This window comes from Betta splendens, chromosome 14 (genome assembly GCF_900634795.4).
Source record: "Betta splendens chromosome 14, fBetSpl5.4, whole genome shotgun sequence".
NCBI lineage: Eukaryota > Metazoa > Chordata > Actinopteri > Anabantiformes > Osphronemidae > Betta > Betta splendens.
Window position 1 is genome coordinate 3,599,630 of NC_040894.2, and position 25,656 is coordinate 3,625,285.

Below are 25,656 nucleotides of genomic sequence, written 5' to 3' on the forward strand. Positions count from 1 at the left end.
GTATCAGATACTGTGGCCTGACCTGTAAACAGATGAGCACAGCTGCGACACGAAAGCTCCTCGTCAGCCAAGTGACTGTGCACATTGTGGCCACATGGTGGTGCTGCTGAGCCACCGGTCAGTTCCGGCCTTCAGTCCACTTACTCAGCACCTGAGGTCAACACCTGTTTTAATAGACTGCACGTCTACTACTTATGGATCCATGAGGTGAATATTAGTGGAGAACAGAATTATATTATTTAGGTGAGTAGAAAGAATCAAAGTGGAGTCAAATAATAGCAACCTATACCCTCCAAGCAGAGTGGCTCCTACATGGCACAAATATGAACCTGTACATGAGTAGCTATAAAAAAATAAGCACATCAGCAGCTTCAAGTCTCCCACAGCATTTTAAGACTTCACAAATAAACATTCAAGACTTATTTTCCATCACAGTTAAGATTTATTTCATTCAACATTTCACATTACAAATATTTAAAAATTATGCATACTGTTATAAATAGTTGGCTGCAAACAATTAAATAACATTAGATTTTTATTTTTCGTTTCACTAGCACTTCTACAGACCAACTGCTAGAAATATGGACATATTTGTATTACATAACTTAATTAGAAAGGAAAATACAAAAATAGGAACTTATAAAGTGAAATGACAATAAAAATTAAGGTGATATCTTAAGTAAAAAATGCTATTAATAAATACAACAACCTTCCCATACACAGTTAAAAACTATTGAAATCTTGCCATTAAGTAACATCATAAACAGACAAATATTTAAATATTTATTTTCCTTCAGAAAATGTGAACCATATATTGTGGAGCACAATATAGCAATTAGTAAAAACTAGACACTTTAACATATTAAAAGCTTCACCTCAAAAATATAACAAAAATCTGATCAAAATTATAAAAATCAATTATACATTCCAATTAAAAATATACCAATAAACAGCTAAATACATTGTTGACCTAATAATTACAATGCAATCAATCACAGTAGCTTAAAATAAACAAAATAAGCAAATGAGCACAAAACCTTTAATGTTTTAAAAATAACTTCAATTATTTATATTAGTACAAATAGTTTGATTTCTTTTCTTTTTTACAAACACCAGCATGAAAAGGATTACAATAACAGTAGAAAATGACTGTGAAAAACATATTAACATCTTCTTTAATTAAATGTCTGCAATTAAAAATGGCATTAAAGAATTACATTGCAAAGAGTCTTTATCTGGAAAAAGGTTCAAAAGAAGTATTGCACATAACAACTTGAAGTTAACTTGCAACATTTACCACATTCAAGTCTTTAAGCTCCCCTTCCTTCAGTTAGGTCTATATGAGATCACCTCGACAGACAGCGGGCGTAAGTTCTCAAGTCTTTTTTTTAAACAGTGTTCTACAAGGACGCTCAGAGTCCTGCGCTGCCCAATCGGTTCAAACTTAGATTCTGCCTTGTTTCTCGCCTTATCTCTCTGTCATGTGCATCCTGCAGAGGTCTGCGAATGGGGAAGCGAGGAGATCAATATATGGGGAGAGGGAAGGGGTGAGGTGAGGTGAGAGTGGGTTTGGGGTGTCCTTAACAACTTAATAGTTGAGAAACATTTGGTGCACACCACAACAATTATTTTTAATAGCTAATTCATGTACTTGTCATTTTCTCTTTTTTTGTCATGCATGCTAAGGATTACAATAGTTGCTAGTTGGCAAGTTCAAGAATATATATAATATATATATCATTTTTTCAAATATTAAAATATCTAAACACCAAACATCCATTCTTTTGATACGAGATTCAGCGTCAAGCGTGAACCAAATTTTGCATTCTCCTTATAATAAGTTCTACTCTGCCTATGGAGAGGAAACCAGGACAGAAGTTACCATTTGCAACTAGTATAGCCATGTTTAGAGACGTTAACATTGAGATCAAATTACAGCTTGTTCACTGTTCTCTCCATGCTGTTATTGACCAGATTGACTTGAAACATCTAGTGTACGAAAAGCTAAGACCAAGTGAGCGAAACACTTTGGTCTCTCCTCTGCAGATCTGAAGTCGCATCAACACAAGTGTGCACTTAGTTGTAAAGATTCCTCAGCACTGAAATGTATAAAAAGCATAATTGAAAATAATATATATTGAAATCACTCAACTTTTTTCTTAAAATGAACATTTCCATATATGCAGATCTCTCAGTAACAAAAGTACAAAAGCTACCTTTCACAATGTGAAAAATTGAGGTATTGCAAAAAGGAGTTTCCCCATTTGTGAAAAATGTGCCTAAAATGACTGTTGGAAAAAGAAAAATATTTAGAAAAGTAGTGCATAATAAATGTTTTTATGTGCATGACAAAATAATTTAGCTAGAAAACACTGTACCAAAAATCAGCAGGCCATGTATAAAATAATCTTTTTTTCATTTCTTTAACAGCAAATTCTTCACAAAGTTTTAACTTCTAAAATGCTCACCCACCGCACCCACAAAACTAATGTCCAGGGTGCAAAACTGGTGCATCCACGTCGATATGAGGATCTCACTAGTGTGTATAATCAAGTTTCTGTACTAACTCCCTGACATATTTAAATGCTCGGCTATAAGGATGCCGCTGAGTGACCTAAAACCAGTGTGAGGATCAGTTTTACTTTCGCCGCGTGAATGTGCACTTTGTCTTAAATTTTTTCCAGACACACAGACTTATTGTTGTATATATATCCTATAGAAGTAGTGCCCAACACCGTGCACTTTCATTTTAAGCTATGGAAGTGTGAGGCCGTGTGTGTGTGTGCGTGTGTGTGTATGTGTGTGTGTGTCTGCCAGCCCTGTTGTTTCTCCACTGACGTTTGAATGGGTTCTGACTGCACTGTCAAATAGATGTTATTACAGTAAACACTGTAAATGCATCATGTTCAAGGCCAATCTTTGGTTTGCTGGAGTCCATCAGGGCTTGACAGTTAAGCAAACTTGGGTAGAAGTGAGAGAGGAAAAAAAATGAACGACATCCTTGAAGAAATGAAAGAAAGAAACAAAATCTAGACGAGAAATGAGCCACACTATGACCCACTACTGCACGGCCATCTTTGGTTCCCAAAAGCCTCTGGGTGAAACCGACTGGACCAGCGAAAACTGCATGTGGGTCACAAGTGTGAAGTAGTAGAGCACACTGCAGAGACTATCTTCATTTATGCTTCAAAAACACTGGATGCTGAGTTGGATTAGCTTGGCAGGAGAAACGATGTTTGAGTGTTTGCCAAAAGGGCAGATCCCTCCATGACTTGAATGTGTGCCGACAACTCGGAAATTAGATAAACTTTAATTGCTTCTCTCGTTGAATGTAGCTCACGCTTGGATGCAAAATAGAACTTTGTCATCAAAGACTTGGGAGAATTGCACAAAAAAATAACAACCAGACAGGCCTTTCCCGTTTGGTGGAAGCCGCGGGAAAACTGCAATAAAAGACGGCCACTGGACCAGCCTCTCCCTCGAGGAGTCACCTCGGCCTCAGGCCTGGAGCCGAGCCCCGGGTTTGAGCACCGACTGAGGCCCTGCGCTCCGTCAGCGGAGGCCACAGGCAGACATGAGGAGAGAGAGTGAAGCTGGGTTCATCTTATCGCCATCAGCCTGTCTCTCCTGTAGCCTCTCTACACATTATACATTCCCCAACGCACGGCACGACGCTCTGCTCTGTCCATAGCACAACCCTGGGTTTGATTATAAAAATAAGGAGGTGATGAAGCAAGTGAGTACAAAACTGTGCCAGTCACATCACGCTCCGCCTGTTGCATCACTTCCCTCTGATTAGCGTTCTGAGGAAAGAAGAACAGCAGTCGGGGACGATGTTTTCTTTCTTGCTTTCTTTCTGTTGTTTTACTGTATTCGGCACATTAGCAGCTGAGTTTGAGGTATTAGTTTTTGCATGTCAAAATGGAGATTAAAATCCAAATATGTTGCAAGATTTTGTTGTGATTTTTCAAGTAACATCAAAATATTGGTATGGTCTTGGAAATCATAAAAATAGAGGTTGTAACATTTTAAGCGGGGAGGGAGAAGAATCCGTTTCGTTCTGTTCTCCAGAAGGTGATGACGATTCAGCTTTGGTTCACTACTAAGGGTCTCGTGCTGTATCTGCACTCTTAGAAGCTGTAAATAAGTGCACTCTTCTTTAGCAACACCTTTTTTCAATTCACATTTGCTCTGGAGCCTTTTGCATCAATAGAAAACGTAGTCACACCAAACAACGGCTAATGAGAAAGTGTTTCGCCGGCGTTAGCTCTGGAAACAAAATAAAAAGGCTCTGCTACAGAAGAGCCGTAGGCAAAAGGTAAGAGTTCTTGTTTTGGGGCTTCTCGTGTTAAGGTTTAAATGAAATACATGCCAGTTAAATAGCAGAGTACCATATCCCTCCTCAGACTTTCCTATTTATTGAGAACAAAGAATAATATTTCTAAAGTCAAACTCATAAATAAATCATGTTTCACTCTTGTTTCCATGCTGGACACATTTGAATATAGTTCCAGTTTTTCCTTTTCTATCTTGAAAATATAGATATATTTATATATATATTAACTTAAAAAAATCAGGAAAAGGTTTCTGTGAAATTAGAGCAAAAAGGAACCAGCAACAGAAAAGTGCATTTATTTGTACAACGATTTGCGACTCCTGCACTACCTGACCTGCCCTCCTGCTCCCCTGCTGCCTCTCCACCTCCACCTCCACCTCCACCACCACCTCCACCGACGCCTCCGCTCAGTTCCAGCGGAAGGAGATGTGGCGGGGCCGGTCGCCTCCCTCCTTCACCAGGGGCTTGTGGAACTCTCGCCCGGCGCGGGAGTGGATGGCCGCCCAGCAGTACTCGCAGTAGTACTGGAGGCAGGTGACGTTGGCGCAGAAGAACGGCGCGAACTTCCCGCCGCAGCGAGTCCCCTGACACTCGTCACACAGCTGGTCGTCCAGCACATATGGCTTCACTTCCACCTGTAATCACAGGAGGTCAGCAATGCTATTTACTTAAATACTATTATTTAGGCTAAAGCTTATAATTCTACTATGTTTATGTCTCACTGCTAAACTGTCATCAGTTGAAATAAACCCTGTACTGTTGAGAGACAGGTGAAAACTCTTTAATATTTGGTTATTATATTTTGCCTTCTCTCCTCCTGAAGCATGTCTGCCATCGTTTTCAATCTTTTGCACAACCCAGAAGTGAGGCAAGGGCGAGTAGAATGTCAGAAAAACAAAACAGGAAGTGAATTGTGTGCAGACGAAAGAAAAAGAGGGGCTCGACTCTCACCCCCCACTCACCCGTTTATCGATTTCTCCATGCTGCAGCTGTACAAAGCGAGCACTGATAGCAGCAATGTAGCTCTGCTGATTAGAGAAGGCGACCCGCCCCGCTCCCTTGGGGTACTTCAGCTCCGGGTCTGTGTCGATGCCAGCATAGCAAACGCCGCCGTACAGGCGGTCCATGATCATGGCCAGCTCCACTGCAGAGGGGCAAGAGAGACAGAACCGGCTGATCAAAAAGCACCTCAGATGCACAAGTAGAACATCAAGAGCAACAGAACACAAAATCCATGCACGCACACAGACACACAGGCTTAACACAGGCTCATGGCCATGTATGCAGTGCACACAAACAGACCACGCTGATGAGGGCTGTTGATTTGAAGGCTTAGAGCCATCAACACAGATGGATTAAAGTTCAATAGAGTTTGAAGGGACAAATATGAGGCAGAGTCGTGTGGACAGCTGCTAACAGCTGCAATAAACACTAACAAATGCATTTAAGGTGGCCGTTGTGTCTCTTTTGAAATGTTTTAAAATATAGAACTTGGTGCAAGAGAACCCTGCAAACCTCAATGTAGCTTAACTTGAGAAAAACATAAAATAGAAAAACTATTTTTTTAGGATACACAGTCAGATTCATGGACCACATGACCGTATGACTGGTCTTTACACAGGCTGTGTGTGAAGCGTTGCAAAAAACATCAACATGCAGTAAACATGCCAGTGTTATCAGCATAAAAAGGAACTCTACATTCTACGCAGAGGGGACTTCCTGATAGTACCAGCGTAGGTCAGAGCCTTTTAAAGATCTACCCTCCAGCAAGCCTGATGTTTATTATGAACACAAGCTGATCACACTGCATGACAAAGGTGAATTGTGCTCAAAGCTGAGTGTGTGCTGCTTGTTTGCAGTTCACTTCGACCAACATTTTCATGCAGATCTGCTTTGAAAAGGACACAGTACTATTTGTTTCAATAGCTTTTCAATTATGCCCGAAAATATGAAAAAACAAAATAAGGACACAGAACTTAACTCATGTTTAGAGCGCACACTAAATGTTAGTGTTGTCAACATAGACAATCGTTTGTTGTCAGTTTACATGAGAAAGATAAAAATGAAGCGTACCTGCACGAAGAGGACGAGGGACACCTCCCACAAAAATGGTTTTCCTTGGGTCCAGAGGCTGCGATCCATCCATCACAAAGTCGCTGTCATTCAGGTTCCAAGGGCGGATCTGGACCTGCCACGCATGAAAACCAACAGGTTTCAGCGCCTCAGTTGGAAAAGCAAGAAACCGGAGCAGATGGGATTGTTTGTGTGTGTTTTCACTGACCGGCTTGTCTTTGATGGTAGGACTGGATACGCAGAGATAAAGCTTGCCGTCCTCCTCGATGCAGGCGTCGATCAAAGCCTGCACCGAGCTCTCGTCCTGGAAGAGCAGAAAGGCGTAGCCTGCACAAAACACACAGGGTCATCCATGCTGCCGGGGACGCCGGGCTCCAACAAACAAGAGCACTGGCATTTTGTGCTCTGATCACAGTCACTGTGAGTGTCTAATAATATACTGGTATAATTATAAGTACAGTGTGCTTTTTCTCTCTTATGAAGGACTTTGACCTGTTAATTTACACCAGAGACACTAAAGTAATGTTTGACACTGCAGAGCAGTGGGCGAGACCTTATGGTGACGTCGCATACCTTTGGGGGGGAAATAGGATTTGCTCTCTGCTTTGTGAGGCCAGTCCACAAACAGGTGTCCGAAGCGCCGGAAACTGGCTGTAATCTCATCTGAAAATATATGGAGAGGTCTTATGAATCATTATAAAAAGGACAAACCTAACCTGAATAAACACAGCCTTTAGCCCCCGACCACCGTACCTTCATCTATGTCCGGAGGCAGTCCGCCCACAAAGACCTTGCGCGAGTAGCGCTCAACGCGCTCTCCGTTCTGGTGGGGGAAGCAGTGAGGAGAACCAAGGCCCCCCAGACCCTGCTCACCACGCTCATCATCAGGGAAGCCGTCCTCCATAGGGAAGAGGGAGGAGTGGCCTGAGAGAAACAGAGGCATGTGGAGGCGTTGGTTTGATGTGGAGGCAACTGGAACCAGAGGCTTAACTGTGCAGCTTCATTTTGTTTTTTTAGGAAGAGGAAAAGAGAACATGTAAAACATTTAAAGTCTCTCTGTGGAGATGCATTAAACATATGCTACACTGTAGCGTGGGGAAGTGACGGTCCCTACGTTCCCACTGGTTTGTCGACTTTTACCTAGCTGTTACCTCTAACACGCCAAGACCGGCGTGCCCTCTGTGGAGGGCGCGCCGTGCGTGTGGGATCTGTCAACACAGCAGTGGAACAGTGGCCGGAGCACGTGTGTGCAGCAGAGGTTAAGCCCTCGCTGGCCGATACCTGCTCCCATGCAACCTGCCCTGAGCTGCTTTAAACAGACTTATGCTGGGGAGTAAGCCTCGGCTTTTAGCGAGCGCTGTGAGCGTATGACGTGCGTCCAGCCATGTGTCCGTGCTCCCGTTGCTGCGTGTAAATCCCATATTCCACGCTTTCAGGAGCCGTCATCGTCAGACTTTAACAACATTGCAAATGCATGTGATAATGAGGCGATAGAACCGGAGTCGAGCAGAGCGTTAAAAACACGATGGAAGATGCATAAGCTCACTTAACACACTGAAGACGATCATGCAGACAAAGAAACGTTACTTAACTGTACAGAGGCAAAGCACAATCATTCAAAACTATATGAACAACAGAGTGACGCCCCATAACCAATCAAATCATAAGAGCACGGCACAGAAGCTTGAGTTTATGCTAAAAGAGTGACATATTCATAATTATGTTACCTCGTCTCCTGCTATAATTCCTGGCTGCATGTAGAATAAGGGCAAATCAAAGGAGAGGATGATTATAAAAGATGAATTGTACACTGCACAAGTGCCAGGTGGTTGACGACAATAGAGAGATGTCCCATTGTCCGCCTGCCCGCTCTCAGTTTCATTAATCAGCCATGAATCATAATCAGCCTTTGGAGCTGATACCGTACTAATTCAACAACACTAGAAGATAACGTTCAATTTCTATTTTTTCCTCAAAATGTGGGCCAGCGTTCTGTTAAATTACTGAGTTCAATGCAACAAGTTCATCTAAATACACAGAATAATAATGAGGCTGTTTGGCTTGTTGCAGAGTCGATACATGCTATTTACAGCATCTAACATTTACAAAACAAAGCCACACAGCTCTGTTTAAATAAAAGACAGTCCAATAACAGTAGCAATCTGTAGTTGCAAATAAAAAGCATTAAAGACTAGAAGCATCTTAGAGACACAACTAAACAGCGTTAGCGATATTAATATGTTTTCAGCCTCTGACCTAAGACCCACTAGCAGCTGTTCTGACCCCTGGTAACCTTGACAGAAATAGCACAGTAACCTTAACTCTACCCAGAAAACAAGACTCAGCCATGACGCTCCCTGCTGAAGAAGCTTAATAAACAGCCAGCCGGCTTCTGGAGGACACCACACATGACTCCGGCTTCTGGGTACATGTTAGGTGCATGTACAGCAGTGGTTCCTCCTCCACACGCGGGTAATCTGCTCCCCATTCTGTTGCAGGGGAGTAATTAGTCCGAGTGCTGTTGTGTTGAACTTTTCTAGGTCACTGCTGAAGGGAAAAGTTACTCCTTAATCCCCGTTTTTTAACCATCACAGCAACTTCTCAAATGTTGTAGAAGAAAAGGGAACGACCTGCTCTTTGTATGATTGTTCCACGAAGCTTCAGGACACCTGGTTTAAAACGTTCCTGACCAGCAGGAGTTCATCTATTCCTTTTACTCTAAGCAGAAAAAACATCTTTTATTCAAAAACATGTCTGAAAAGGTCCATGAGCCCATAACACGGTTCACTGTGATGTGTGTACACAGCAAGGCTCTTTTCACTCACTGCTTTTAATAAGCTCACAGGGAAATAATGTCTCTTTACACAGGACCAAAGTGAAATAATTTACCATGCGAATACTAGGGACCGAAGCATCCAGCAGTCTATAAATATAAGAACACGAGGAGGATGAGGAAGTGACCAGAGTGCACAAGCAATAATCCTCAACTCCTTCTGTGGACTTTCTAACCCAGATGGACATTAACTCTGGGGATAAGGTCATAGAGAACCAGAAAGAGAAAGACGAGCCATGAGCGAGGAAGAGGATTGAAAGAGAGCAGAAAGTGCTATGAAACAGTGTGTGTGTGTGTGTAGGTGTGTGTGTGTGTGTGTGTGTGAGAGAGAGAGAGAGAGAGAGAGAGAGAGAGAGAGAGAGAGAGAGAGAGAGAGAGAAAATAGAATCAATGTAGAAGACACTGTTAAAAAGCCAGGTGGGGGTGAGAGAAAATGAGAGAGTGAGAAAGATCAAGAGAATAGGGAACACAATCTGTGTATGCTTAGGAGACACAGAGAGCCCTCTCTCTTTTCCTCTCTGGTGTACAACCTCTATCCGCTGGCACCATCTGTCTCAGGGCTTGATGACAGCTCCTGACCATGTGATCCCACCATGTGATCCAGCGATCTCGTGAAGAAACCAGTGGCCTCTCCCATTTTATGTCTGGCTGAAGACCAGAAGGCAAACGCTAACGCACACTTGCACAACATAAAGGGGCTTAGTGTGCAGGGGTGAGGAAGCTCAATATTAAATTGCTGTTGTGCAAACTGCACCAAGTCAAAGGGATGTGCACGGTTTCTCAACAAATTTCAGACAGACAGTTACTTATATACTTATGGGCAACAGAACTGCGTTATTATGCAACGTATATACAGCCATCGCAAGGCTTTCAAAAGGTTGCTCAAATTAGCCAAATCTAAATCACGGTGGCTTCGTCCCCGCTTTGAATCTGGCTTTGTTGCACATCATCATCCCTCCGATAATTACTGTCTGCCTCACTACTATATCAAATTAAACTATACGCCCCCCCCAAATCTCCACATATACATGTCAAGTCCCATCCTGAGGCCATTTTTCTTTTTTTCTCCATTAGTCAAGCTGCTTATTTCCTGAACCACGATTTTCCAAAGCGATTTAGTTTATTTCTGTTCTTCTTCGCTTGATCCGTGTGTTTGTGTAAGAGAAGGAGGAATATTAACAGTTAGTCCGGTGAAAAGGAAAGCCCTGGCCGACGTTAAAACTGGGTGAAAGGTCATCACCCAAGGCTTGTTGGTTAACGCGGCTCTTAAGTGGGCGGGTGTGGAAACGGCGATTTTATTTTTACGTCGGCATTTACAAAGCTGAAAAAAGCCCAGAAACGGGAGACGAGCTTTCTTAGTTGGATTAAATCCCGGGCAAGTCGGGCCAGGCAGGACTCCAAAGCCACCGGATACAAACACTCAAGGTTATTACACAAAAGTCCAACTATGTCCACCTCCTGTGCTTAGAGTCACCTTCATAGGGAAACGTCCTGAGCAATAAAAATGAGGAGAAGAGACTCGTACTTTACGTCTACTCATGGGAAAAACTGACAGGCTTCTCTTATGGGGACATATTTAAGTATATAACCTAAAAACGAGGACGTCTGATTGGAGAGTATCTACCGATGGGTCATATACTGTACTGCACCATACATACCATTGAGGGGCAGAGGGTTGTCCCCTCCTGGATGAGGGAAGCCCAGACGACCTGCACAGGAAGACGCAGAATGGAGATCGTTAGAATAATTGCAAATACACTTAGGGATAGTCTAAACTTTTTAAATCAACAAAAAACCCAAATCATTGCCAAAGAATGTGAAACAAGAAGCAGATTTTGAAAACTTATTGAAAGTGTTCATTTAGAAAAGGCTTTTGCTGCAACAGCTTTGTGTAGTTTCCACATCAATCTCATTAGAGGCTGCATCTGTGCCACGCCGGCGATCTCTCCCTCATCACACTCCTTTTCACACAATCTGTCTCCCGCTCCCTCGCAGCCTCCTATCATACATTTTACATTGAGGCGTTTGCCAGGCCCGTCTCAAGCGCACGCACATACGCACCCGCACCCACACAAGTGCATTCTATGATGCCAAACGAGCTTCAAAGTTATGCAAGGCTCGCTTGCTGCAGCGGGATAATGAGATGAAAGGGCTGGAATAGTACAGCCATTGTTGTGCGGGAACGCACCGCCCTGTGATTGGTGCATTCCAACGCCCTGGTCACATGGAAATCTGCTGGCCCCTCCCCCACACTTTGCCTATTGAACCACACAGTGCTCGGTGGATGGTGCTGAATAAACAGAGAAGTCACAGAGCGCAGGGGGACCACCCGTGGCTAGAACATATACACGTCCTCACCCTTAAACGTGTTCCGTTACAGCGTATGCGATTTCTATCCACCCTGCGAGCGTTTGGCTCAACCAAAGGACAATCAGACGTGCCAGCTAAAACCAGATTACCAAGGCCAGCTCAGCTCCCTGCATGCACCGCCGAATTAACCAGTTTACTGTATCGCGCTGTAATTTTACACAGTAGTATACGAGCAGTGATGGGTGCATTAGCTCAAATCACAGTCCGTGTGAGCGCAGCGCAACAGACTGGATTTTAGGCCTTTAATGGTCTCTGAGGAATAAGTGTGCAGGCACGTTAAGCACACCATATCTCCGTAACGGCTGCGTTTGTGCACCTTCTGTATGGATCTTATTTGCATCTTGCTGCCTGTGAACATTTACAGTAGAATAACTCTGTGTGTGCGTGTGTGTGTGTGTGTGTGTGTGTGTGTGTGTGTGTGTGTGTGTGTGTGTGTGTGTGTGCGCGCGCGTGTGTGTGTGTGTGTGTGTGTGTGTGTGTGTGTGTGTGCGTGTGTGCGTACACAGAGGGATACTTTCAGTCAGGACAATGCAAAAAGTGTGCAGATTTGGTTCTTTGCTTCGTTGCTCTTGCTTTATTTAATATGTTCTGCATGAATGAGAGGTTTGTGCTCTGCTTATGTTTCTAAATATGCCCATGTAAGCATGCCGTGCGTGTGTTTGACACGGGCGGAGCATTAGAGGGTGAAGGGTCAGTTAGTCTGGTTAACAGTCAGCCCTCAAAGACAGGCTGCTATAGTTATTCTGTCACTGGTCTGAGGACTGTAGTAAAAATAAGGGCTGAGTGATATAAGATGAGGAATACGTGACGGATTACGGTGTGACGCGTCATGTGAAGGCAGCAAACAATGAGGCACTGTAGCAGAGGGAATGTGAAGAGGAGCATGGATGAGAAAGATGGAGAACAAGCAGGCTGAGGAAGAGGAAAGATCCACGCTGCGATGCAAGTACTGTACAAAGAGAAGCCATCGCACTGAACTATTCAGATTAATGAGGGCAACGTTCGTGCTTATCAACAGTATTCATATATAATATGTCGTCTGTCTTGATGCTAAGCTCTCAGGACACTACAACAACGTGACTGTAGGACGACTATGACACAACCTTACAGTGTCCTAATGCTGAGGAAGATTAACTAACGTTTGACAGCAGAACATAAGATCACAGCTGGATGTGGTGGAGCCTGGATGGTGTGAAGCTGAATTGACACGTCTGCAGATCAGAGCTTTCAGCTTGTTAGTTATCATCTTATTAAGAACCTGTGATGTTCATCCATTTTGAAGACTACGTGGCTGTGTAGAAGTTGTACAGTAGATGACTTGATCTCGTCCATACATAATGAACATGTACATGCCCTTTTCTACACAGCCTCTGCTGTCAACTATGTGAAATGAGAGGACAGAAGTGCTTTTTCTGAGCGATCGGCATCTTCACCTTTCAGGGTGTCCTGCTCAGCCCTCATGATGTCGATCAGGGAGCTCTCCAGAGTGTTCATGTTGAAGCTGTCGAATGGCCGGGTGCGATCCTAGAGAGAGGGCAGAGGAAAGACAAATGATCAGGATCCCTCCTGCTCCAATGTAATGTACTTTATTTATGGTCTTTAACAGTTGGACCCCAAGCACAACAATGTTAACAAGGCAAGCTAATAATGATAATACCAATGTAAAGGCCACTGGACGGGTTTTCTATTCTTGCCTTAGCTTAGGTTTATTAAAAAAGACTGGTATAAGCAATTCATCAATTAAATTAGTAAACCTCCTTTAATTTGCCAGGGCAACATAATGGAAGAAAAGAAACAAGCAGAGGAGGACGCAGGAGCCAAAGTCATTCCTGAACAACAGGATTGTCATGTAAAACAAAGCATCGCCTGCATACCTGCCAGGCTGCGTGCACACAAACACACACGGTGCGCACACACACACACAAACACGCACGTACACGCACGTACATGCTCTACGTTCCACGGTGATAAGGACGAGCTCGACTCCACCTCAACCTTCCCACCACTTGTCAACAAACTGCACTCGTCTTGGATGTTTTCAGCCTCATGCGTCACACATCTCACACTGCTGAAAGCTAATGACACTTTGGTTTCAAGCTGTTGCTCAGCGGTCATGAAAAAAATGTACGTTAACGTCTTGTCACTAGTGAAATATCGCGTCCTACTTTCTTTTACTTCAAGGACTTGATCGTTTTAAAGCAGAGCCGTTAAAACTCGAACTCAACCATCACTTAGCCATTTACAGCGATATTGTCAAAACAGACCTCCAGACCAGTTATTAGCGTTTCACTTAAACCAGGGTCTGTTCATGCAGCATTTCACTCACGCATGTGAGTGAAATGCTGCACGGGTTCAAAACACCAGTGAATGAGAGTGAGGAAAACGGAAAACGTGGTTTTGGCTTTTGTGGTGCTGCACCTCTCATACCTGTCTATACGCTCAACGAACTGAGGCCCCCGGCGACAGCAGTCCTGACACGCTTATTAGCCTTCACGATGGAGACAACACCTCTTTATCCTCAAATTATGAAGTCAAAGCATTTGCTGCTGATAAATATTGATGCTATGACTAGTTTGAGGCTGGGAATAAACTATTAACCCTCTGGTCTGTGCCCCATAATTCCCTTTCACCACTGTTGCTTAGCAGTTTTGTATTTTATGACTATGAAAAACAGCAACTGGGACCATTACCTAAAAAAGCAGGTTCCAATGAGGAAGAGCATACGCAGCATCTTGAAACAGAAGCTTTAATGCTTCCTTGCCTTGTGACAAATGAACGTTTGCTAAAAAGTCTGACATCATGGCTGCACAGTCATGTGCCTTGTGAAACTAAAATGTCCTTCCACCTGTAAGAAACCCATCTATCCATGAACTGCTTGTCTTTTCAACACATACACCTCTGGTACAGTATAACTAACCTGTCTAGTATTTATCCAGGAATCAGGTCACACCCCAGCAACAAACAGCACCCAGTGGCTGTGTCAAAGAGCACCACAATGGGAGGAAAAGAAGCTCACAGGATACTATATTACACCACGAGCTCCACGGGGGCCGAGGGGCTGAGAAAAACACATCTGCGTCAGAGAACTACACGAGCTCTGTTCAGTCACACAAGCCCGTTTTCTATAGCGTTGAGTGTAGTGGCTTTCAAAATAGCTTCAATGGCTGGTTTATCTCATTAGCCCGGTTGGATCCGTGGCTCTCTGGCGAAGCAGACAAAAGTCCCAGCGTCTGGGCTGCTGCAGGTTTCCAACACTGACCGAAGGAACACACCAAAACCTGTGTTAGGTTAGAGGAACACACCTAGAGTACACGCTCCCTCAAAGCAAATATCAACAGGGATATAGCCAGACTACATCTACTATTCTCTCATATCCCCATCTGTACCTTATGTGGACTTAGATTAGTGCTTCAGGTCAAATAAACAGAGCATCCACAGACCATGGAAGGAGGGAGCGGTGAATTACATGTTACTGTGAGGAATGTACAGCACTAGTGAGAGTGGAGAAGCACACAAAGGCATAATCTAAATCCCACACGTACATATAAAGTAAGTTACACCTCTGAACAATCAGGACTGTGGGACCATTATGACGTGATCTTACATTAGTCCCAGATCAGGACAGCTGATGACCTGATGGTTGGGTAATAAGATGACGTTATGGGCACTTATTGATCTTTAATAATTTCTGACAAGTCAAATTCTAATCAGCTCTAAAGCTCACAAACTGATACCATGGGTGAGCCACTGATGCCACTGGGCAACAGGTTCAGTACTCCCAGCTGAAAGCTAGCTAAAGGCTAAGAGTCACAGCCCATTTAAAGGAAGAAACACTAGCTATAAATAAAGTAACCACAGCTTCTCAACTCTGGAAGTTTTGCTCTTGAAACCATAAACAAGTGAAGGCAACCACCAACAGGTTCTGGTGACATGCAGGGAAATAAAGGAAGATTAAATAGGGCCTGCTGCGGCTGATTAACTCAAACATTAATCTTCCATGTCACCTGCTTGTTAATGAAAAAATGTGGTGAGGAGAGGGAGACGAAGTACAGAAGAAGAACAGAGTAAAGGAACAATATGACACTTCAGGTTAGAAGTAGTGTGGTATTATTTACATCTCGCATTTATCTTTATGAACTTCTTATCAACAAAGAGAGAGGAAGACTGGAGCAAAGAAAGGAAGGGGAAAATGGCAGATGAACGAAAGTGGGCGATGCAGAGAGGAAAAGCAAGTAGAAGGAATCAGCAAAGTAAAAAAAGGAAGAGAGGAAAAGGAAGGAGGTTGAGCTTTTGATGCTTGTGGCCTCATTCCTTCCTGGTCAAAGTATTTCAAAGACCGGTTATGACATTAAATACCCTTAACTGTCAAAGCGTGTGTGTGTGTGTGTGTGTGTGTGTGTGTGTGTGTGTGTGTGTGTGTGTGTGTGTGTGTGTGTGTGTGTGGAAAGGAGTGGCAGAGGTTCCAGCAGCATTTGCGCTGCCTGAAGATTTATCTGAAACGACTTCTTTATCTTATGAAATAAATACATCGATACCTCTGCATAGTCTCTATGTTGGATCTCACACACAGAAGACGCAGACCGGGGACTAATTAGGGCTCATGCACATGTGCACGTGCAGACAAGCTTGCTTTCTTCCTGTTTCACAGTGTCTGTCAAGGGTGTGAGAAGGGCACAATGAGAGTTACAGTATGTGCTTGCCAGCGCAAAGAGCTCAACCCGCTCGTTAGTCTCGAAAAAACTTCTGCAGTTTAATACGAGTGTCACGATGACCAAGACAGTTGAACCAAGGTACAAAGCTGGTTGTGTAATGTGCTGATGAATACAAAATGAAAAAACAATAACACAATATTTCCACTAACTGCTCACAATACACAGTAGACTGAGACTACAAAGAAAATGATGTGTTGGTGAATTTGCTGTTGATCAAAGCAGTAGGAGAGTATTAGCAAACATCATTTCCCCATCAATAAAGCATAAAGTACGTCTCATACTGTAGCATGAACACATTTGAACCCTGACAATGACTTTTGACGAGAGCAATGGAGCGGTGCACGCTCAGACAACAGGTGTTGACCATTTGTTTCCACTGGAGACAGTTTAATAAGGCGCCTTCAGGAGCTCTGTAAAGGTCTGTGGTAAATACAGCTTACACAAACAGGGAGCAGGGAGACGTAACCAACACAAACCCAGGTAGATTACCGAGACAATATCCTGTCCTGGCTTATACGCCTTCAGGCCCTGCAGCTCTGGAACTGATCGCTGGCCAAATCTACCAAATTAGCCCAGTACACCTGACACCACATAGCTGGTGACCTTGACTTTGACAGGTTTGGAAGTAGAACAGGAGAAAACTAATTTAAAAAGCCACTGAACTAAAGGAGTTCATTGAAATTAAAAGGTATCCAATTGTAGTCTAGTCTAGTTAGCATCTGACCAGTGGATTAGCAGTTAGCAGCGTACTCCTGGCCTAGCGCCCATCCCCAATAGTAAAGCTGAAAGTACTGGAACATGACGCTGCGTTGCTTTGCATAAACTGTCCACCAAATGGCTCTGCTCTCAATCTGTATCCGCGCCGACGATCGCAGCCTGAGGCGATGCCAAAATGCCGTGTAAAGTGGGCAGAGTCAGGAATCCGTGCTGTAGCAGCGAGAAACTGCAGCCCAGCAGCGTCCTTCTATTCCTGCAACGAGGGAGCGTATTCCCACAAATATCACAGGCGTGCTACTTTATGGGACTGAACAATCTGCTTTGTCTCTGTAGAGCCGTGTTACAGTCACATCTGATCCAAAAGTGAACAAAGAAACAGATACTATGATGATTTGCACTTTGATTGCACACAGACAGAACAATGGGAACTAAAGCAAAAGCCACAGATCCCTCATCTGATGTGTCAGTGCAAAAATAGAAACTATGTAGAAACAGTTGGACAACAGTTCCTCATGCAACCTGTTCAGTTTTATTATTTAGAGCATTTCTTTCCATTTTTATTGTTGTTATAAAGCATTTGATTTAATGGGTATTAATAAAGCATCTATTAAGTAATGATTAAAAATACTACAATATAAAGAACCAAGAAGATGCTGTAAGTCAAAAACTACAGGCAATGGTTGAAGGAGAGGGGATTTCTAGAGGATAAACCTGACACTTGGTTGTGTAATAATTTAACAGGGGTTTCTAAAGTGACCGCTTCAACGCTGCAACATGATCCACATGCACAGCACAATGACACATTTTCCAATTCAATTACCGGGGGACTGGAGACACTGTCATCTTATGGTTGGGAAAAATCATGACATATGGGGCACAACTGTATGCATTCAATTTTTTCACGAGTGCGTCCATCAGCTACCGCTGAAGAACAAACACGCCCTAATATGCGCCGCACAGTGTGAGGCCGGTTACATTCATCTACAGCAGAGGGGAAAATGTGAACGCTGGCATAGGAAACGGTGCAGATCTACATTAGTCAGAACCAAAGTGATTCATACAGAATCTGATGTAAAAACATCTGCCAATATGCTAAACTGTATGAGGAAACTGAACGAGGTTCTTCCTCGTGCTGGCTTTGAAATCCGTGTCAGAGATGCCACATGAGACTCTGCTTGTTGTCCCACTAAATGAGCACAGCCCAAGTCCAGAACCCGTCCACGGACTCTCAGAATAGTCTTTGAGTTTCCATCGCTTCATAGCCATCACCGACAGGTCCGACACTTCGTGCATTGGCACAGCTGCTAATCCTTCATTCTGGCCATTCATCTTGTTTACTCTTGTTCTTTGCACACACTGTTCTTTCATAATCGGCCACATACAAGCAGGAATAGATGCAAACACTGTGGGGTCATTCTACGCCCATCCCCCAGCTGCCCTTGAAGTATCAAGAGGGCAACAGGAGAACAGTGTTTTAGTTAATCTGATTCAACCACAGGGATGAGTGATGTGCAGCAGAAACACTAGAGTCAGCTCAGATCTGACATGGGAATGCAACAGAAGGATCTCCACTATTAAAATAGATGCAGAATCACCAGTCCGATGATACTGATAAAAAAAATTAAAAGAACAGCTTGATTTTCTAATGACTAAAAAGAGGAATTAATTACACCAAGCAGACTGTAATCTAATGTCAGACCTCTGCTCAAGGTAAAGCTTACTCAGCAAAAACACGTCAGTACAACGTCCTTACTGTTTGGCCTGTGGTGCACTATGAGTCATGAACTGCTAGGGGAGATAAGAAATACATTGCAAAGGTCACAGCCAGCATCACTTTGCAAAAACAAAATATTTTGCTAGGTAATTTTATTTATTCAGACCATGAAGTCCTGACCGGCTCCATTGACGTGGACAGACAGGAGGACATTATGCAGTCCATCACTTGTAATCTCTAAAGCCAGTCATTAATGATATTACACTACTGACAGACAACAAAGGAAAGCACTCATTCAGACAATTTAACACCATCTACTCCTTCCAAGATGAGGGAACCAATAGCAACCAATGACCAGGAGGTAATAAGACTCCCAGTTGATGACGAAATGCAATCCATGGGTCAGAAGGCAAAAGATATGCACTGTACATAAAAAAGCCCTTTTATCAGGTCACCAGGCCAATAGCAGCCTTCGACTTTTCACCCCCACCTCCTTGTAACGACGCAATCAATCACCCAGATCAATTGAATGATTTTATCTCCATGCTCCCTTTACCTCTTTGCATCAATCAGCCAGTTTCGGTGTGAGATAATACAATTATTTGAGCCGCAGTCGCTGCGTGTGGACCCAGCTGTTAAAATTACATGACGAACAGGGAAGCATTTTGAAAACGAGTTCCTAGGATTTATCAGCTTAGACAAACCTGAGTGATTATTAAAGCTTTAATCCAGAAAAATCATTAGGCTCCATTTCACTAAATGAAATTAACCGATACCCTGCTTTTTGTGCAAGAGGGGAAAAAATGATAATCAATCTATGGTAATAGCTCTTTCTTAGATTCTGACATAATTATAAATCTACTGTTATATCACGCTCTTAAGTCTCAGTGTCCGTCACTTCCAGAGATTAGTTGCCTCATGCCGTTTCTCTCTCCCATTCTCAGGCCCGTGCCCCCATCTTCTTTCTCTCTGTCCCTGATATCTTCCCCACTCCCCTCTCCAACCCCCCAGCTTGGATACGTGGCACACGACACTGCAGTGACAGAGCCATATTAGTCATCATCAGGGACACGGAGCTGTGAAAATACAGAACAACTGACTGCTCAGCCAGCACAGTGCAAATGCATCACGTTAACCTGTGCCTTCCCCTATTCTCTAATAATAGCAGCTATAACATATATTGTAATCAGACATAGCGTAAATGCCACGTTAATGTTAATTACTTTCCTACTCCCTACTACAGCTGAAACACATTTACACCCAGAATACAGACACATGCGTATGCACATAGCACAGAAAAGCGGCCTCACTGTTAAAGTGACCGTATGGAACAATTAGCCCTAAAATCACAGAGTATCACAGACAAACTGACCTGAAAGGGGAAGATGTTATCGTTGCGACCGACTCCATCATCCATCCAGGACTTTGGGTTGAAGCCAGCGGGACTGTTTCGGTTATATTTCTGGGATGCCACGTGGTTGTTGGGGAAGGTTTTCTTCAGTGGAGAGATGGAGTTGATAGGGGTCATTCCACCATTGAGGCCTCGGCGATAATCTCTGCCCTGAGACCCTCCCCAGCCACTGCCACCACTACCATAGCCTCCTCCGGGACTCCAGGATGTAGAGGAGCCGGGGGAGGGAGAGGGGCTCTGATAGCTCGCTGGACCCCATGGGGATGGGGGCTTGTTCAGACTGTTGGACAAATGCGGCAACTGGCTAAAAGCAGGATTCCTGTGCGGAAAGGGCGGCGGGGCGTGTGGAGAGGCCGGGGAGCGCCGATGCTGCTGGTGTTGGTTGTGAGGGTGCTGGAAGTGAGGGTGTGGAGGGGGAGCAGGGTGGTGCTGGGACAAGGCTGCAGCTGGTCCGATCTGGGGGGAGAAGTTCCCACCGAACCCGGGACTGACATGGTGCGAGAAGTTCTGGAACAGCAGGGGCCCGTTGTTAGCGGAGGCCGGGTTAAAGAAGCTGACGTCTTCATTGATGATGGTTGAGGGCGCCGGTGGGATGGCAGCGGACCAGTTGTTGAAGCCAGTAAGTGATGATGAGGTTGTACTGGACTGGACCGGACCAGTTACCCCCAGACCAGATGTCTCCTGGTAGTCGAACCCTGTCAGGACTGGAGACTCGAGACGTAGCTGCTTCTCCTTTCCATTACTTCCCTCAGATGTGCCATTGTCTGTCTTGGCTTCCTCTGACCGAGCTTTTTCCAGTTCTGAAATTATCCCGCCACCATTTCCACCATCCTGGTGACTCCCGGGGGACAGCTGCTGCTTTTCTTGCGTTTCTTGCATTTCCTGTTGCTGCTGTGCTTTTGGCTTCTCGGGGCCCCCCAGGATTTCATCTTGCACGCTGTTGTGGGTGGCAGAGGCAGGGAAGAGCCAGGGAGAGCCTCCCGTGGTGCCATTCCCTGCGGCTGTGGTGCTGTTTATGAAAGCAGCAGGGCTCTGCGACACATTTTGGTGATGGTGTGGGGGCTGCAGATGCGGGTGGATTCGGACCGGGAATGCAGACTTGTTGCCAGAGTTGTTTTGAACTAGGACTCCAAACCCGTAATCCCCCATTTGTTTTCTGCCCCCACACACAAATGCTATCCCGTGATCGTATGGTCCTATTGAAGGAAGAGCACACAGGATGGCACGCACTGAGTTAGCAGCCGGCGTCTATCATTCAAATACACATCAAGGCATTGAGGGGCGTCTACGTGATCAACACAGATTTCCCAGTGACAGAAAAGCATTTTTTTGTCTGTGGGGTTGATTTACAGCCTCACACAACTTTAATTACACAATACTGCTGTAAATGAGCTCCTTTTTGCACGGAACAATATGGTTCTATTACTCTGGGCAGATGACAAAAGGCAGCCAGTTAACAATACGTTACACTTTAGCTAATTATAACCCCGTGACGTTGGCTGCTTGTGAGGTTACAGCTGAGCTGCTGGCAGCCACCAGCAGAAGCACAAGCGCTGCTGTGTGGATTCGACGTTTGGAGACGTTCTATTTCACGCAGGCCAACTGACAGACAATCACCGTGCGCAGAATAAACTCCACAAACGCGCAGCAACACGAAATATCAATTCGGGTTTAGGAAATATTAACGACGAGCCGACATAACGTTCAAAAGACACTCGACCTTGTTTGACAGCTGCCAGTGTCTATGGACAGTCCAGCCTCAATAAATATAATATACAAGTTATAAACTTGATTACATTACGTTTCATCGTAATAATGCAACGCGCTATTTGTAACTATACATATATTACATCATGTAATTGTCGACAGTCAAGCGTTCAAATAAACCAGATAGGTTAGCTGACCAGCTAACAGATCTATTCGTTGCTAGCACTAGCTAGCTAGCCGTTAACCGTTAGCACGGACACTAGCTAGCAGGATAGGCTGGATACGGGCGATTAAAATGCGTTTTCACCTTCTGATCACCACCCTCGACCTCGGCGACGTCTTTGTCGAGATCCTTCCCTCGGACTCAGAGCAAGGTGGTGTCCTTGAAAAGATGAGTACGGCAGGCAGAGCTCTTCAGAGGCGATCTGATAGCTGACTCGTACAGTGCAGTCGGTCAGCTTTTTTTCTCTCTCCCTTCTCCTGACGTGTCCTGCCTGCTCAATGACACAGCTCTCGATCTGCTGCCTCTAATCTGGACTATATCATCGAGGAGCTTTGTTAACGTGGCAACGTGTGTAATATGCTCGGCCGCGGTTGTTTCACAAGCGTCACTCGATCGGTTTCATTGTTCGTATGATTTCAGTGTCTTTTCTCGCCGAGTGTCGTTCCTACAGAGCCAGCTGATTCCCGTGTGTTCGTCGTTCGCTGCCCCTCTCTCCTGGAACCGACCGTGGCCGAATGACAGCGAGAGATCAGCCGAAACACACTTCCGCCTCTCGTGCCACCCCCTTCGTCGTGACCACGCCCACCCGGAGCCACACCTCGATGTGTGATTGGACCGGGCGCCGGCAGCCCCGCCCAGAGTCTTCATCTTTCACCACCCATGCACCAATGACGCGTCCATGCCTCCCGTAGGTCCTGCCCACTGAGGTCGGAGTCATGGAAAAAAAATCTCTTTTCTGCACGGTCCTGTCCTTTCACGATGCAGCCGGTATCAGGTCGTGAGAAAACTGAGATACCCCACCCCCTCCTCTCGACAGGATGGAAAACGCTCCAGAAAAAGAGCATCCTCAGCCCGAGCTTATCCTGCTTCTTCAGCGTACAAGTGGAAATGAATCAGATTCCCCCGGCATCGTTTTACCATTAGATTTTTAATGTACGGTATATTATAATGTGCAATATTTAATCTCATGGCGGCTCATACAGTCTTTATCGCCAAAGCACGTTTTCATACGGATTCTATAAATTCTTGTGCTATAATAGTACAATCCAACATACCCATGATCAAACAAAGCAGTTAAAGATACATGGGTGAGCACAAAGCACTTATTCTAGTTTATTATTTAATCATATATGAACTCATACTGATATTATGTACTAAATGCTACTGTCAGCGTAGTGGAAACAAACATATAAACAGATGTTGTTCAGATGTTGAGGATTTGACTATCTAGACATTTGTTAGACTTTTACTTAGTGCAGTGACCTCTTGACCCGGTTGTCATATTATTGCTAGGCAACCAGAAACACATACATGATAATTAGTGTCTTTGAAGGCGCTGGTAGGTGTTTCTATTGTTAGTTCTCTCTTTGGTTAGACCCAGGCTACATGTAGCTGCTTCTCCTTGCTGCCAGTTTTTATGTGAAGATCACAGGCAAAACCAATTTCCCTTTGGGATTAATAAAGTTTTTTATTCTTAAATCTCATCCCAGGGTGTGACTGCTGGCTTCAGCCTTGTATCTAATAGACAGATATAAAATCGGGTCAATCTTCTCACAAAGATCTCAGCAACTGTGCATATATTCACCAAAATGTCACAATGTTCCGGTTTCTTAATCGTGTCCTCTTGTATTTTAAAACGAGCCTATAGCCATTTCCCAGCATGCAGTTTTTTATCTGAGATCGCCTTTTAAGTTGTGATTTATCGCAAAACTACAGTATCACTACACAGTTTCTAGAACATCCAAACAGAGCTGTGTTTGAGACCACTTAACTTTTCCTGCTTTATCTTCCATCCCATCCCTGTCTCCTTTATTGTCTGCCCCCACCATTCCCCACATCCCTTTATCTCCATCTCTGTCCTCCTCTCTGTCCTTCACTCCTGCACGGTCATTATCACTCCGAGGTCATCGAAGAGCTTTGACTCCGTCAGCCTCGCTGACCCTCAACCGGCAGTGTTACACGCAGTCGCCAATAGCTATCTAATAAATCTGTCACTTCAAGTCCAGCTGGGGGAGAGTGATAAATTAGAGAATCCGGAGAGTTCTGCATTAATAAATGTGCAGGGAGGGAGAAGTGGGGGGGCGGTGTTATGGGGTACTGGCGAAGCTGGCGGGTGACCGGCCTAAAATAATCTGATTAAAGAAACGCATTACAGATGTTTGGGAGCACTCCTCGCCCTCAGCTCGCAAACTGGGGCAAGCTGTGCAAACACCTGTGAGGCACCTGCAGCAGCATTCGCTGGTAAACAGCTTCAGATGATAATTTCCTTCATGTCTCTTGATGATTGCAGTTTGATGATTACAAGGGAGAATACTCAACAATGGTAATTTATATACACATAATGTTTACCTCTGAGATATAGAACATGGCTTTATTACCCACATCAGGCTTTTCAACATTTCGTTGGTCAGTCTCCTCTAAATATGAGATACGTTACTCTTTCTAGACTGTTTTCTGGAACAATATGCTGTGATCCTTAAACTGTCTAATGATAACGATGCATTATCAAAGCAGGGAGTTTTCATAAACGATGGTGTTCTTTTGTTGCTTTTTAATTGCTGCTATTTATCCACCACTACCTGCACAGTACAGCATCTCCAACCGAAAACTGTATCATTCATCTCCATTTTTCCATTTATTGTTCCTCGTTACCTCCATTTCCCGTCCTCATTTTCTAATCTCTTCCACGGTGAAAAAGTGTCAAAGTGAAATTTTAATCATGCAGCCAGGCTGAGAGCCAGCAGGAGGACGGGGTAATGTTTGATAGTCCGAGGTGTGCGGCAGCTTCGGCGTATCTCCTGAACGCGTGCAGCGTACGCCTCCGTCAGCGGTGGATGATTAGGCTGAGAGCTCGGTCTCGTACAAGGATTTCTAGGACAAAATAACCGGTCTTACCTGCCTCACTCAAGGGACAACACCCTCTCCTTCTTGGCTTTTCTCCTCTTTTTTTGTTTGTCACATGCACCAAACAATGCAGAGACGCAAGATGCATATATGAAAATATATCTATAAAGGGATTATTTCTGCATTTATCTCTGTGAAACTGGGATGTGTAATTAATCTATTGTATGAAATTGCTAATAGCCGGTTTTATTATGTGTTCTCTTTCTGGCAATGGTTTTGTGTGTGCTTTGCCATATCCAAGGCTGGATAGATGCTATGAATAAAACATAGAATCCATTAAAAAATTAATCACCTCTACCTAAGGCATAATTATAGCGCAATTCCTCTTAGAGTGCACGCGTGCATTTGTGGGTTTGAGTGTGCGTTCGACTGTCCGCTTACTTAGAGATGCCCACGATTGAATGGGCTCCTATAGCAACTCTAGCGCTGGACTACTTCTTAAATGTGTCAGTTCAGACAAATGGACTCGACTACTTGAAGATGCAATGAAAAAACTAAAAAAAAAACATTGCCGTGGCATGAATTATGCAGAAATATACCATTTAGTGTAACAAAATACCATAATGCTCTAAAGAGTTTGTTGGTGCCCTATGAAAAATTCAGACAGTCTACATGTCACTAACAAAATGCTGAGGACGTACATGACAGATTAGCTC

General features: G+C 44.2%; 1 protein-coding gene across 2 annotated transcripts; it reads right to left on the reverse strand.

The window, feature by feature from the left end:
- Positions 1-419: 419 nt before the first annotated feature.
- Positions 420-22,676, reverse strand: cpeb4b (cytoplasmic polyadenylation element binding protein 4b). 2 transcript variants are annotated; one of them, XM_029173198.2, is made up of 11 exons: positions 22,181-22,676; positions 20,128-21,362; positions 13,046-13,136; positions 10,901-10,951; positions 8,137-8,160; positions 7,163-7,333; positions 6,983-7,072; positions 6,618-6,736; positions 6,410-6,524; positions 5,299-5,480; positions 420-4,971 (listed from the first exon to the last, which is right to left on the reverse strand). In XM_029173198.2, exons 2-11 carry the CDS (start codon positions 21,313-21,315, stop codon positions 4,744-4,746), a joined length of 2,259 nt encoding a protein of 752 aa, XP_029029031.1. In that variant the 5' UTR covers positions 21,316-21,362; positions 22,181-22,676; the 3' UTR covers positions 420-4,743. The 2 variants fall into 2 exon arrangements, with proteins under 2 accessions (XP_029029031.1, XP_029029032.1); XM_029173199.2 differs by lacking the exon at positions 8,137-8,160.
- Between the last annotated feature and the right edge of the window lie 2,980 nt (positions 22,677-25,656).